Source organism: Podarcis tiliguerta (genome assembly GCF_965153285.1).
Source record: "Podarcis tiliguerta genome assembly, chromosome: 10".
NCBI lineage: Eukaryota > Metazoa > Chordata > Lepidosauria > Squamata > Lacertidae > Podarcis > Podarcis tiliguerta.
In genome coordinates, this window is record NC_139543.1 from 45,297,575 (window position 1) to 45,312,767 (window position 15,193).

The 15,193-nt window shown below is 45.9% G+C and overlaps 1 protein-coding gene across 2 annotated transcripts in view; it reads left to right on the forward strand.

Annotated features, from left to right (window-relative positions):
- The first annotated feature begins 1,083 nt into the window (after nt 1–1,083).
- SUN2 (Sad1 and UNC84 domain containing 2) overlaps nt 1,084–15,193 on the forward strand; it is a 29,056-nt gene continuing 14,946 nt past the window's right edge. Inside the window, exons 1-6 of one of the 2 annotated variants that reach the window (XM_083401099.1) lie at nt 1,084–1,551; nt 5,291–5,454; nt 10,642–10,838; nt 11,839–11,976; nt 13,210–13,305; nt 14,030–14,123. In XM_083401099.1, the coding sequence (XP_083257225.1) occupies nt 5,327–5,454; nt 10,642–10,838; nt 11,839–11,976; nt 13,210–13,305; nt 14,030–14,123 (653 nt within the window). In that variant the 5' untranslated portion in view covers nt 1,084–1,551; nt 5,291–5,326. Of the gene's footprint in view, nt 1,552–1,889; nt 2,088–5,290; nt 5,455–10,641; nt 10,839–11,838; nt 11,977–13,209; nt 13,306–14,029; nt 14,124–15,193 lie in introns of those variants that run through there. The other variant, XM_083401100.1, reaches the window with a different exon arrangement.

The following is a 15,193-nucleotide window of genomic DNA, read 5'->3' on the forward strand; positions in this document are numbered from 1 at the left end:
AAATAATTTATGTTGCTTTTTTACTGCCTTTTAAAAACAAATGTTGCTCTTATTATGTAATTGCTTTTTTTAATAAAAGTCATAAGGCCATATGGTTATAATGGTGAGGGGATTTTTATCTGAGGACTTTCTAATATAGCTTGTGGAACAAATTGTGGTTAAAGATGATAGCAAAAAGAACAGGTGTTATATGCTTTTGCAGAAATTGTGGTTAAGAAGAACACCAAGAAAACAAGATATTGACATGCTTCAGTGAAATAAAGGAACATGGCTTTACTGTATTGCTAAAAACAGTATACAGGGTATAAGGGGCTTTGGGGAACGGGAAAGGGAATGGGGGTTGGATTTGACATTGCAATGGAAGAAGCGGACGCGATAGGTGTAAACTTCGCACGCCCCTTTCTTAGTGGGCGGCGAAGGAGGGACTTGCGCTCAGGAAAAGGAGTTTATATATATTCATGAATATATATATGTATATTCATGTTTTGGTGTGTGCCTGCTTTTTCAGGTCATCCACCTTCAAGTGTGTATTTTCAATAAAATACTGCTGCTTCATCAACTCTGCCCAGACTTTATTTCAGAAGGGGTCCTAGGATTTAAGTCCTGGGGGACCAGTATTTATATCTTACACCCCCCCCCTCCACTTTTAACATGCTTTATTGACAGGATGCTGCATGGGCTCCACATTAGAGCAATACTTTCATTAGGGCCAACATGCTTTTCTAAAAAATAAAAAAGCGTCCGGTTTCGACGAGGAAGAGTTTCTCAGCTGTTTCATTTTATTGTTTTAATCCCCGTCCAGAAAAGTCTACTACCGAACAGCACTGCAATAAAAAATAAATACGCTTTCACTTTTCCTGCTGGACTTTTTTTGCGATGCTCCCCACAACTGCTTCGAGCAATCTTTTAAAATACTACTATTACTGTACAGTACTGTGTTTTATTGTAATTTCTGCCCGCTAGAGGCGCTTTCCCCGCGGCGGCCTTCCTAATACGTCTCAGCCTCCAAGGGGCGGGGCGGAGGAGAGGGGCGGAGCCACGGCCTGTCGCAGCTTAACCCGCCGCCGAGGCCGACCTCCTCTTACGCAACCGGGCAGCTGAAGCCAGGAAAGGGAGCTGGCGAGGAGGCGGGCCCGACGCGTGCTTTTTGTTTAAACCCTCCAATGGGCGCAGGCGGTCGGGAGAGATTGACGGCGCGGGTCAGGTGCGGCTCTTGCCAATAAGCTCCCGCTGCTGGGATTTGACAGACGCACGCACACAAAACCCGGGCCATATTGTCGCCGTGCGGCTTCTCTTTAGCGCTCGGAGCAGGCGGGACCGGCGGCGGCAGCAGCTCCTGAGGATTAACTTAATTAATTGCAAAAAAGGATCCAGCAAGCTGACCTCGCGCACATCCCCGCAAGGCAAAAGGGCTCTTGAGGGTTTGGGGTTTATTTCCGATCCTTATTGTTGTCGGCATCTCGGGCGCTTTGCGGGATAAGTTTGTGCGCTTCAGGAGGAATCCCCGCTTGGAGAGGCAGAGGACAAGAGGAGACCGGAGAAGAAAAAAAGGTGGCGCCCTTTTGTTTCGTCTTGTTTTTTCCTCTGCCCCAGAGTCAAGCTCCCCTTGTGCTGCTGCCCCGAGTCCTCCCCGCCCCATTCCCCAGAAGTCACCCCAGGCGAGCCCCCCTCACGCTCAGCCGCCCTGCCTTGATTTCTTTCCCTGGCCCGGAACAAAGCGCCACTTCTTCTCCTTCTCTGCCGCCTCTTTTAATGTCCCCCGTTTAAACAACAATATGAAAAGACGCTCCGAATTGTCTCTCCGTTTATCTCTCGGCTTATCCCCCCCCCCCGCCCCGTCCTTGCAAGGAGCAGCGACGACCCGCCTCGCGCATGCTGCTTTTGTTGTTGTCCTCGCGAGGCACTGGCAGCTGCGGCAGATCGGAGGGGCTTTTCCTTGGCAGGGAGACGCGTTGAGGAGGGGAGCGGCCCCATCCCGGGAATGTTTTGCTTGGGTGTAACGCTCCTCGAGTTCGCTGGGACTTTCTCTTGGAAGACAGGGGCTGCTGCTGCCGGAGGAGGGTGTTGCAGGGAGCAACGCGAAGCGGGTAGGGAAATAGGGAGCAGGGTGGGACTTCCTGAGGACGCCCTCCCTCCGCCCTCCCCGCGTGGCCGCCGGCTGCGGGTAACTCAGGACGCTTCATTCGACTGTCCCGTTTTTATTTCCCCCCTCAGATCTGCTCCCGGGTCCCGTTCGCTCTTTCTTTTACTGTTTGTAATTGGCTTTGAGTGGTCCCTTCAGAAACCGTTAGCCCTGCTGACTTGCAACGGCAGCCCTTGCCAACCTGGTGCCCGCCCTCCATAAAGTTCAGGACTACAACTCCTAGCGCCCCTGACTATTGGCCGTGCTGGCAGGGGCTGAAGGGAATAATAATAATAATGATAATAATAATAATTTTATTTATACCCCGGCCTTCTGTCTGAATTTTCCCAGCCACTCTGGGTGGCTCCCAACAGACTATTAATATTAATAACAATAAAGCGATAAAACATCAATCATTAAAAACTTCCCTAAACAGAGCTGCCTTTAGATGTCTTCTAAAAGTTGATAGTTGTTTATTTTCTTGACGTCTGATGGGAGGGCGTCTGAGGGCACTCAGTCCACAAGGGAGAGAGTTGTTGCTAGTGATGAATTTTAAAGGGGGTAGAGAGGGAGGTTCATACCCACTTGAAAGCCCGGCTTCAGTGGTGGCTCATTATTAGTGAGGGGGGGAAACAGAACTTTTTTGAAGAGTGTTTTTATTCATTATATTTGCTACTCCACCCCTTCCCCATACAGAACTTGTGAGGGCAAAATGGCACCCTGAGTTCTGTTGTGGTAGGTTGGACTGGAAGAGTGAAGTGACTGGCCCAAGGCCACCCAGGTAACTTCATGACAGGATTTGAACACAATCCCCGCCGCTACCACTAGTCCTTGTCCAACCAGAATGGGGAAGCAGATGACAATGGACATTTTTGGACATCAGTTCCTGTCAAGACAGCCAGTGTGTTGTAGTGGTTACAGTGTCAAACTAGGCTGAGAAGTAGATTAGGCTGAGAGGCAGTGATGGGCCCAAGGCCACCCAGTGAGCTTCATGGCCGAGTGGGGATTTGAACCCTGGTCTCCCAGGTCCTTGTCTGGCACTCTAACCGCTGTACTGTACTGACAGCCTTTGCCATTATACTTTGTTCAGTGGCTTCTGCACATGTTCCAAGGTTAGAGAGTCAGCCTTTACATTGGGAGCAAGTTTCAGGACTTGTTCTTTCTTCTTGCCCTTGCAAAAACCTGAACTGGGCCCTGAAAGGACTCCCTTTTCCCCAGATTTCTCAGTCATTCTCCTTATTGGGGAGAGCGGGGGTGAAACTTGGTAAGAAAGAAAGGAGCAAGGCAGTTTGGCACATGCATAGGAAGTAACTTGACAGAGGTCCCTTATAATCTGCTGCTTTCTCCCTTCCTGTTCTGAAAGGAGGCCAAAACTGATCCCTGGAGTTAGCATACATTCTTTCTATTGAATCCCCCCAGGGATAAGTGCTGTTTCCTAATAGCACTGAACAGATGCCTTTGTACTTTTCTTTTGCTCTTTGGGATTTGATGTAAATGCCTCTTTACTTTGCGCCCACATGGAGTGGGGAGGAGTCTCTTGTGGGCTGTTGTAAAATGATGGAAAGGGGTGTGTGGAGCATAATAAGCCCTGTTTACAGTATAGTTCTAGGCAAGTACAGGAACAGCTTGAGCATCCTGCTTCTGTGGAGGGAAGGGGTTTATTTTTTATTTTTTTTACAAGGATTCAGGGAAAGGAATCTTCTGCAGGCAAGCATGTGAACTGTCAGGATGCTGTTTTGCCAATGTAGCCTTGAAGAGAATCGGCTGCATCTCTCAGAATAGCTGTGGTGTAGGATTACAAACACAGGCTGGCATAACATGATCGAGATTTGACTGGTTTTGTTATTGAAGTTTCATAAGTGGTTGCCTATGAACAGCCTGGTGACTGCTTGCTTGTTGCTGTGATTGTAGAGAGCCAGGGAGGCAGACTTTATAACCGTATAAGGGGTGGATATTTGAGCAGAGTCAGGCTAGGTTTCTGCTGTTCGGACTGTTTTGCATCTTGGCAGGCAAATCTGCAGGGCGGCTGCCTGGTGGTGTATAAATACAGCCGCTGCCAGAGGGTCACCTAAATGAGCCTGACTTAAGTCTGAGATGGCTCTCTCCTTGGCTGGCCTGGGACATGTGTTCTTTTCTTGGCCAAGAGCTCTGCAGCTCTCTGCCAAGTTTTGGCTCCTGGTGCTCTGAAAAGGAGCATGTGATTCATATGTCTGCTGGTTAGAAAGTTGAGCTCACGTGCTCAGGCCAGCCAGACGGAGGCTCTAGTGAAGGGGCCTGTAAGGTAGCAGGAACTTCTAAATCTCAGGTCGCAGTTCCTCCTGCTGGACAAGTAGCAATGCCCCTAATCCTCCTGTTTCAAGTAGAATTAGTAGATCTGCATCAGTTACCCTTTTATGAGTGTTTTCAGATGAGCTGTTTGTGGAGTATTCATTCTGATCCGCTTGGATGGTGGTCAGATGACATTTTGTCAAAGCAAGTGTTAGCCCAGTGCATTTTTCCGTTGCTTTCCTTATCACAAAAGATCTGATTTGGGGGAGGAAATGGGTTTGTTGTGCGGAACCTCCCACACATACCAGCCTAAACTTGTTAGTATGTGATTGAATCCCAAATGTTTTTGTCTGGATTGTGGCCATGAACTCTGATATTTCCACTTGCTCAACTGAGTGGAAGCTAGAGAGGGTTCTGTGAGTGTGTAGAAACTAGCCTACTATCCAAACGTAAATTTTTCATTTAGTTATTCAGCCCGCTTTTTCCTTTGGCCCCACCCACCACTGGCATATGGCCCTTGGAAGCTTGCCCAGAAGGAAAAGTGGCCCTTGGCCTGAAAAAGCTTTCCCACCCCTCATCTAGATGACCCCAAGGTCTTTCCAACCCTGTGATCCATCAGGGTGGCTGTTATATTCTTGCTACACCTCTAAAACTTATGCTGTCATGCCAAGGACAAGACTCCTGTCCTGGACCCCAGACTAGCTCTGCATGAGCCTGATTCTGGGATCTGTAGATTTTCAAGAGTGCTGGGAATTGTAGCTCTGTAAGTCTTAACTGCATTTCCCAAGTTTATTTGGGGGAAGCTGTGTGCTTTAATTGCACAGTGCGGAATGTCACTGTTGCTGTCCCAGCTGCTGAGTTTGTGGACCTTATGCTCTCTTCTCTCTATTGCTTCCCCAGGTATCTTGACAAAGGTCTGGTGGTTTTCCTTTGACCATGTCCCGACGAAGCCAGCGCCTTGGAACTGTTCGTTATTACCAAAATGAAGATGACAACATCAGTAATAGTGGAGGGAGTTCATTGCTGAGTAGTCAGCACATCCTATATAAAGATGGCTCTGATAGGTAAGTCAGAACAAAGCAAAAGGGAACCCACACCTTTCCCTCCCTCCTAAATGTTGATGCACTGCCAAGTTTCTCTGCAGCTCATTATAAAACATTAGCTTGTTATTGCTGCCTTTCACAGCCAAGGGTTGCATGTGATATGTAACTGGCATGAGCTGGGGATAGGAAGAGGCATTTTGTGTTGTGGGAGAAACTAATAGCAGTTTGCGTGGTGCAATCCAAATTCACAAATTGGATAGATAGATAGATATTGCATTTTGAAAAATCACATTTTGCTTTTAGACATTTGGTTGAGAATTTTCAGCACTGAAAGTTGTATTCGGACCTCAAACTGGATTTCAGATTTATAGAGCTGAAGCATGGTTGAATTTCAAATCTGAGCACTGCTGTATTTTTAGGAAATTTATTGTTAACATCAAGCGGGGCCCAAACAGGTTTAACTGCAATATTAATCACAGCTATATTGCCCAGAGCTCTTACTCTGCATCCTTCAAAGTGGTTCTTAGAAGACTCTCAACTTGATTCTCTTCCTACGCAGAATTCCAGTATAATTCTTGCCACATTCTCCCACATCTGACTTGTGATAACCCTCCCTGTTTCCACAGTTTTTTCCCAAGCAGCAATATAGCCACACCTTGTCTGATGCACAGCACATTACTTGATTAGAGGAGAAAGGAAGGGTTGCAGTACAGGAGAAGTAATTTTTCTAGTTCTTCAGCTTTGCTGGATGTGACATTTCCAAAGTTACAAATTGTATTTATTACAGAAGTCTTAAGGCCCTTCAATGTGTTATTAAAAATTAAGTGTAGCGCTAGAGTTCATCCTAGCCTTTTAAAGAATGTCCGGTGCAGCAGTCAGTTGGCACAAATAGGTGGTTATGCTGTGGGAAACTTACGTTGCTTTGAAAGAAAATAAAACTTGACAGGGCCCATTTTCAAAACCTGCTTTATATGTTTCACTTTTAGAAAGTAGCAGTAGCTTAGCACTACAATGGCACAGCATGGGGAAAATATTTATTTATTTATACATGCATGCATACATACATACATACATACAAACAAACATACCCTGCCTTTTTTCCTTGATAGGACTCAAGGTGGCTTAGTTAAAAGCAAGAGCCACAGAAAACAGCCACAAAATGCACCATGAAAAAGAGAAACCTATCCTCTTTAAAATGGAAAAAAGTTATTGCTTGTTACAGCTAGGGAGTTCAGTCGCTTGTCAGCCATTACTGATGTCACATGGGCTGGCAACTACAAGTGCCCACTGTGCTTGCATTTATTTATCCACCTTTCCTTCACGAAGGTCAAGGTGGTATACATTGCTCTCCTCCTCTCCATGTTATCCTTACAACAACCCTGTGAGGTAGGTTAGGCTGAGAGATGGTTTCCAAGGTCACCCAGAGAAGGTTCACGGCTGAGGGAGGATTTGAACCAGAGCCTAGTCCGACACTTTCACCACTGCACCACACCTGTCACCATGTGAAGTGGCCTCTATTTGATGGCTGTAACATTTTTACTGGTTCTCTGTACTTAGGAGGAGGAGGAAAGGTGGAAGAGCTGACTGACAAGTGCAATGACACTCAAACCACTATCCTGCACTCTCTCTCTTGAAGTTTGAGTCCAAAAACAGGTCAGGGCCACAGGTTCCCCATGACCAAAGAAGTTCAGTTTACAAAAAAGGCTGAGGGTGAGGGGAAGCTGTGCTCCTTGTTTTTCAGGCAAATGGCTTGTCAGGATTTTTCTCTCACCCCTAGCCCAGTCAGTTGTCAACCCCATTTTCCATCTAGGAGTAGCTATTGCCTGACTCCTGAGGTGGGGGGTGGGTAATGCATTCATGCACTGCTTGTGAGCGTCCCAGAGGCATCTCGTTGGCCATTGTGGGGAAAAGATGCTGGACTAGGTGGGGCTTTGGCCTTAGTCCAGCAGGGCTCTTCCGTTCCTCCTTCCTTCCTGTTCCACCACGAGCAGCTGCTAGACGCAAAGCCATCCAGGAAAACCGCAGCTGCTGCAGAGGAAGCAGGCAGGAAGTAAGAGGTGGGAGAAAGAGCAAGCAGAGCAGTCTTATTTGTGTGCTGAGCACATCTTCTCTCACATTGCAGAAGATCCGTAGGTGGCTAAGAAATGTTGTCATCTGCCTCTGCTCCCCCCAACTTTTAAAAATCATTTTTTAAATAGGCCAGGCAGAAATAGCTGCTTGTGCTATTTAAAAATGCACTCAGCAGCAAAGCTGTATATCTCTGTATTACCCTGGGCATTTCTCCTAATTCTGCTTGGAAAAACCATGTTCTGGTTTCTTCCTGTAATGGAAACACGTTGTTGATCCCCCAGTGCTTATTTCCTGAGCCGTCACACCTAATCTACAGACAGAGTGGTGAGACAGGAAGTATCTATCATACCACAGCAAATATGAGCCACTGGTTTGGTGAGGTTATTATTGAAATTTTAAAGTGCGTGTGGGCAACCTGTGGCCTCAATATCAATTTTGTGGCTCCTGAAATTGCCTCATTCTTCTGTATTGTCAGGGGTTATTCCTTTTCTCTTTGTTTCCTTTTTATTTTTTTATTTTTTTGGCCTGGCTTCTTAAAGTGTGTCTCCCCTCTTTCTATGTAATTTCAGAACAACTGGAAGGATCTGAGAATGTGTTTATAGCACACTAAAGTCAGAAAGGAGTTGCTTTCGCTTTCCAGAACATTAGCTGTATTGATCTGTTGTATTAAGCTCCCTTGTATACTTACTTGAGAGTAACCCTGTCAAACCCAGTGGGGTTTGCTTCTGAGTAGACTTGCATGGGATTGAGAGAGCTAACCTCCAGTAGTTTTGATGACCAGTAGTAGGCAGCCCCCCAATAGATTGTCCCTGAGGAAATGTGTCCCTTGCACAAAAAAGGCCGTCTGGCCCTGTTTAAAGCTTCAGGCCTCGTAACACACTTTTAAACTTCTGGGTTGCCCCAGTTCATCTGCAGTCCATCAGTTATATGGTTCAAAACATGTATAGTACACATTATACAGGATCCTGGAACAAGTTTCTCTGTGGGTGGCTTTGTTCTATTCCTTTTCTTATGCCAGCATTGGAGCAATGTCTCAATCCAGGCACTTGTACAAAGTGCCTGGATTGAGACATTGCTCCAATGCTGGCATAAGAAAAGGAATAGAACAAAGCCACCCACAGAGAAACTTGTTCTAGGATCCTTTCCCCACTTGGAGCATCAAGTATGCCCCATAACCCCCATAATTTGAGAATATTTTGGGGTGTACAGTATAGAGTATGGGTTCCCCAAGGGAGCCCCCAACCTGATTTCACCCAGCCCTCTTTGGGTTCCATCATCTGTTCAATAGAGAGGGAAAAGGGCTTCAGATTTATGCAAACTGTACAATTGCAGCTCCCTCCACTGCAAGATCAAAGCAGAAGGGGGAATGTTTCAGCAGATGTTTTGCAGATATGCAAAAGGTAGTCTGTGCATTTTGCAGTGGCTGTTGCATGCCTGCCTTTCAAAGTTTTGAGTTTCTAAGTAGCTTTAACTTGGGGCTTGCAGTTTATCTGTGCACGATCTTATTTGCATTCTTCTGCAGAGATGACCGAATTCTTTTTAATAAATACAAAAGCAAGCCAAATGTCATACACAAATGGTAGTTGGTGACTTGTTGCTTTCATCTTTATCTCACCCTTTCTCCAGTGCACATAGTTCCACCTTCCCATTTTATCTTCACAAAAGTGTCATGTGGCAGCTAAGACTGAGAATGTGTGACTGGCCCAAGGTCGCCTAGTAAGAAGAGTCCCTGTTGTCATGGTGGCTGCCCAAATGCTCCTGGGAAGCTCACAAGCAGGGCTTGAGCATAACAGCACCTGACGCACATGCTCCCCAGCAACTGGTCTCCAGATGCATACTGTCTCTGATACTGCACGTAGTGCATAGCCAGCCACCATGATTACTAGTAGCCATTGAGCTGCACAGCTCCGCAGGGATTTGAACCAGTCCCTCCCTGGACCAATCTCACCCACCTGCGGTGCACAATTATCGCCACATAATGGACATTCAAAAGCCAGTTCTAATCCCTTTCAGATCCACACTAACCTTGAACACACATCATTTCCCCTTTTCTCTTTCTCAACAGGATGCATGGATATGTTAAGTGGTGAGAGTTTAGTCATTACATACTACCAGCTTCATGTGTGTGAGCTTTGCCTTTTCCACACATTTATTGATTGATTAAATTTGTATCTTGTCTTTCCTCTGATGAACTTGGGGCAGTGTTTGTGGGTTTATTCCCAGCTCTCATTTTATCCTCATGGCAACCCTATGAGGTAGGTAGGAATGGGAGAAAAAATAGATAAAGTTTGCATTTAAGGGCTGACCTGCTGAATTCACACTTTCCGATATGCAAGAATCAAAACACAGCCATCCTTCAAAATTCACAGTTCCCTGGATTCTTCGGTAGTTCTACAGCCAAGTAATATGTCCAAAAATGCAAATATTAGAGGAATATATACTGTACATAACTGTGAAAATAGCATACAAAAATGCATATATTAGAGAAAATTGGTTTGCAAAAATGTGCATATTGAACAGAACTGGATACAAAAACGTATACATTAGGAGAAATTAGCACTACAATGCTGATGAATTTAAAATAAAAATTCCAAACTGACATGAAAGTGTGGAGAACTGAACTTAAGACTGGAAGAATGAGAAATGGTCAGATTCACCCATCCCTGGTGGTAGGCTTGCTTGAGAAGGTCTCAGTCAACCAGTTTGTTTCATGACATAGTGGGGATTTATATGCGTGAAAGCTGCCCCAGGTCGTTTGACCCTTCTCTTTTTCTGTCTTAGAAAAGACTGCACAAAACACTCTGTTTAGGCTTTAAGCATAACACATTATTTTACCTGGTATACTAAAACATATTCACATGCATTTATTTATATATCTGGGACTGACAGACTTTACAGACTTCTTCTGAGGCACATAGCAGCATACAACAAACTCACAGTTGAGAACAGACATAACTGAGAAAACTGCCTACTGCGGTGACATCATAGAATTCTATGCTACATTAACTATTTCCGTAGCCTTTTAGATGCACCACTCCCGCATGAACCTGGTTCTTCCATTTCTTAGTCCACCATTCTAACCACTATCACACTGACACACATCGGCATGACAATGTGTTCCTTTTTTTACTCCTGCAGCCGGAGCCTGAGAAGGAAATCGAGCAGTGTGAAGCGGCCATCTCCCGCTCCTAGCCTGGGAAGCAACCCTGCTGCCCATACCACCTCCTATTATAGCGAGTCTGTGGTCAGCGAATCTTACCTGGGAGATGGCAGGGGACTTTCTGGCAGAAGCAGCGCTCTCTTGGATGATCCACTAGACCACAATTCTTACTGGAGTGAGTATTTCTTTTCCACTTAAGCCGAGGTTGGGGAATCTGTTGCCCTCCAGATATTGGTGGACTCCAACTCCCATCATTACTGGGCGTTGGCCATGCAGGCTAAAGGGAGTTGGAGTCAAACAACATGGGGGGGGGATACCAGTCTCCCACCCAGTATAAGCTGTAGAGAGGTTCTATATGGTTGTTTGCACCCTCCCCAGCTACTTCTTACTTATTCTGAAATATTTATATCTGCTTGCTCTGCAGATCATATGTATGTTTTTCGGTTAGAATTATATAGTATTATGACTGCTCTATTTATATTGATAAGAATCAGGGTTGTGGGTTCAAGCCCCAAGTTGGGCAAAAGATTCCTGCATTCCAGGGAGTTGAACTGTGTGAGCTTTGTGGTCCCTTCGAACTCTACAGTTCTATGATTCTAGGTATACTAAATGGTTGTGCTGTGAATTTCATGGTATTGTTGTGTGTGATGTTGTTAGCTTGAAGAACAAAGGCCTTTAAAGAAGGAAAAGAATTTAAATACACCAGCCTTCCTTAACCTGGTGCCCTCCAGATGTTTAGGGCATCCCAGCATTCCTGCCCATTGGCTGTGCTGGCTGAGGCTGCTGGGAGTTGGAGTCCAAAACATCTGGAGAAGAACTTGCATCCGCTTTTCCTCTTCCCCAGCTATTTTAAGTTGGTGCAGGATGGCAGCCAAGCCACAGTTTAGTTGAGGTTTGTGGTTAAGGTTTCTTCTCTTTAATCACAGCCCGTAGTTGTAGGACAAACCTTGGCTACAGGTTATAGTTAAGGGAGGTAATGGCTAATTTGACATCAGGTGGGCGTAGCTTGCCCAAATCTGTCTCATGGGTCAAATCAGGAGGTCTAGCAAGCCAGATTGGGTCCAAGAGCCATTGGTTCTCCACCCTTGGTATGGACAATACTGAGATTGATGGTCTGATCCCGTATGATAAGGCAGCTTCCTGTGTTCCTAAAGAAGTTCCTCTTTCCTGGCCAGGCGAGGAGTTGTCAGCGAGGAGAAGGAGAGGTACTGGAGGCTCGGAGTCCAGTAAAAAAATCAATGGGCTGGTTGAAAGGAAAACCTACGACACCTACGCCTCATCATCTGGCTACTCCTCTGAGGATGACTATGCAGGTACAGAAGTGCTCTTTGTCCCAAGGCAGTAGAAATGATGCTCTGTAATGAGAAACCTCCCAGGAGAGAAAACTCCTGTAAAAAAATCTTCTTGCACCAAGCCCTGTCCCACAGACTTTTTTGAGGTCTCTTGTGTTGATAATAGAGAGAACCCCTTCACAATGGGCCCTTTGCCTGTAGTGTCATCCTAGCTTTGCAGCTCCTCTCACACCGGCAAACCTTTGGCTCTGGCATCAGTCTCCCACCCACCCGCTGTTCCCTCATGCTGCAGGAAGGCTGCTCACCTTCGTAAAGAAAGAAACAATAAAATAAGAACGACATGACACATAATGCAATATTCCAGTTACAATTAAGTGAGCTGCAGCGACAAGAATTTAGATGCCCATACTGGTCTTGTGTTCTAGAGTTCTGTGTGGGTGGGGCAAGACCAGTTGCTATTTCTGCAGCAGATCTGTTTCTCCAGCATCCTAGAGCTGACCAATTGGCATGAAAGGGAAGCTTTTTAGCTGCTGTATGCTCCAAAGTGAAGGAACACTGAAAGCACATTTTTGCTTCATTTTGAAGAGAATGGTGTGCAAATTCTGTTATGCACAATGGAACTTCACAGGAACCACAACTTAAGTCACTCCAAAGGAAGATACTGGAGCACACCAGAGCAGTAGTTCTAGCTGAAGGGCAGCACATGGAGGTCTGCGCTGATAGTTGCAAAGCATCCCTAATTTTTATTACTATTGTATAATCTTAGAAGGTTGTACAATATTCAAAGGGGTGAGGCTGTGAGGGGGCATGGGTATGACTATAATGAAGGAACCCTGCTCTTCTGAATTTGCCTCTATGCTACTGGATGCCCAAGACACCTCACCCCATATCAGGGCAAAAAGGTGAGTTTTCCCCTGCTGAAAAAATGACAACAGTGTTGTGATTGGATGGGCCTGAGAAGGGAGGTTGTTTCAAAGGTGTGAGGCCAGCACAGGGAAGGCCCACCCATGTGCCCCCTTCCTCACTAGGTGTAGGGACGACCACCAAAGCTTCCCTTGCACTTCTTAAAACTCAGGCAGGTTGGTAAATGCTTTATCAGTCCCCTGTTTCCTTGGACAGGTTTCTTCTACTTTGGGAACCAAGGAAATAGAATCATAAAGAAATAATGTCTTTTCCTTCCATTCAAAGTGTGTGAGGGAGGGAGGAAGAAGTGATGTCCTGTTTGCTGACAAACCTATACTCTGTTTCCTTCAGGTCACACCTACTTGGACCAGAACACTTCTGGTTCCGTGCTGAGGAATGCAGTCTCCAAAGCAGGCTCTTTTCTGTGGCTTGCGCTTACGTCACCAGGTAAATGGAAAAGCCATTAAGTGTTTCATTTACAGGAGTGATTTTCATTATGCAAGTTAGCAAATGGAAATGGAAAGACAGCCTGAGCCCTTCTATCCCCACTGAGATAAACACTGCTAGTTGTCCATCATATTACAGAGGCCTGGCTGGCCTCAACTACAGTTCTGTGGAACACTGCCAGCAGAGATGCAGCAGACACCCTCCCTTTGGGCTTCCATACATCTCTTGAAGATCTTTTTGTGCCAATACAATTATGTGACTATTTGTGACAACAGTAGTTAGTGATAACATTATTGTCTTAGCACTGCTAAGCAAACTAGCTTCCTGTCACATCACAAATGTCTTCTTCGTGCCTAGAGAGCTGGAATCAAATCTCTTGATATAATTCAACCCTTTCACGATGGAGTCTCCTCCTGAATTTCCTGTAACAGAAGGGCAGTTTTTTAGGACAGCAGTGGGAGCATTGCAGAAGATTTAGATGTTCTGGTTTCTCTGACTGTTGCCATTTCTGCTGCCAGATCTGCCTACATGGCAAGCGAATAAAGGAAGTTGTGTGCCAAGACCTTTTTCCGATGAGCTACATTGGGGAGATGGGAAGTGTGTGAAGGGAAGCTGGTATTATACCACTTTGCCAGAGCAGGAAACGAAGTCTTAGATCTTGAAACAAGCTGAGCTGTTGACATGGCCTGTTGCTGTTTTTCATGCTGCTCTGGTGACTTCACAGGTCGGATCTTTGGATTGCTATACTGGTGGATGGGGACCGCGTGGTACCGCCTGACCACTGCAGCCTCCCTGCTGGATGTCTTCGTCTTAACACGGTCAGTGTGGCAGAGAATTTGGAACGCTCAGGAATGTGGCTGGCAGCAATTTCTGAACTGGCTGAGAGGCAGCAATTGGCTGGGAGCTGAATAGTGCAAATGCCGACAGGGTTTCCAAAGCTTGTCCTAAAGGAGGGAGTGGGAGCCTCTTGCTCTCCAGGATAGACTCTGACTCCCTGAAAATTGGCCATGCTGAACTATTTTTCTTTCTTTTTCTGGTTTGTATCTGATGTTTTAGCTTTGATGTGGTTGCAGTGGCATTACTATTTTGATTTTGTTATTCAACTTGGAATGACACGTTATAGTCAGTCTGTGTATATACATTTAATTAATTAATTATTAATAATAAATAGTTCTTATGTTGTGTGGTTGGAATGAAGAATTTGTTAGGTGCCTTGAACTTCTTTTGAAAGTTAGGGGGGCTAGCCATTTGAAAAATAAGCAAAATAAATATGTGCAGTCTTTCTGACGTCATACAGGCTGCCCCTTATTTGCTGGAATGGCCTCTCCCATGGCTGATGCTGGACTACAATTCCTATCATCCCTGACTGTCGGCCATGCTGGCTGGGGCTGATGGGAGTTTGGAGTCCCAACACCATTGGGAGGAGGACGACAACAGGTTGGAGGCAGCTGAGCTAAGGGGTCACCATATGCAACCCAGTATTTGGGGCTGAGATTGGAGCTACAGGTTGCAAGAGACTTGCAACTGCTACGGCCCATCTAGCTCTCTTTGATTAATCTTCTCACTAATGGCAACTATAGCACAAAGTGTTGTGCGAAGATGTCATGTTGCGTATTTCCCCGTCTCCTGTTGCACTGACGGATGGGAAAGCCCACAGCCTAATGGCTGACACATTGTGTTGTGGTAGTCCAGAGGTTAGTAATCTCAGTCTCAGAAAGGGGCAGTGCAATAATTACTTGCTACATGTTGCATTGTGGTAGACCAAGGCTGGGGGACCACAGGCCTGGGGTCTGAATGTGGCCCTCTATGCTTCACTGTGTGGCCCTCGGAGCTCTCCCAGGCCCCACCCCTCACTCTCCCTACTTTGCAGCCCTGATACCTGGATAAT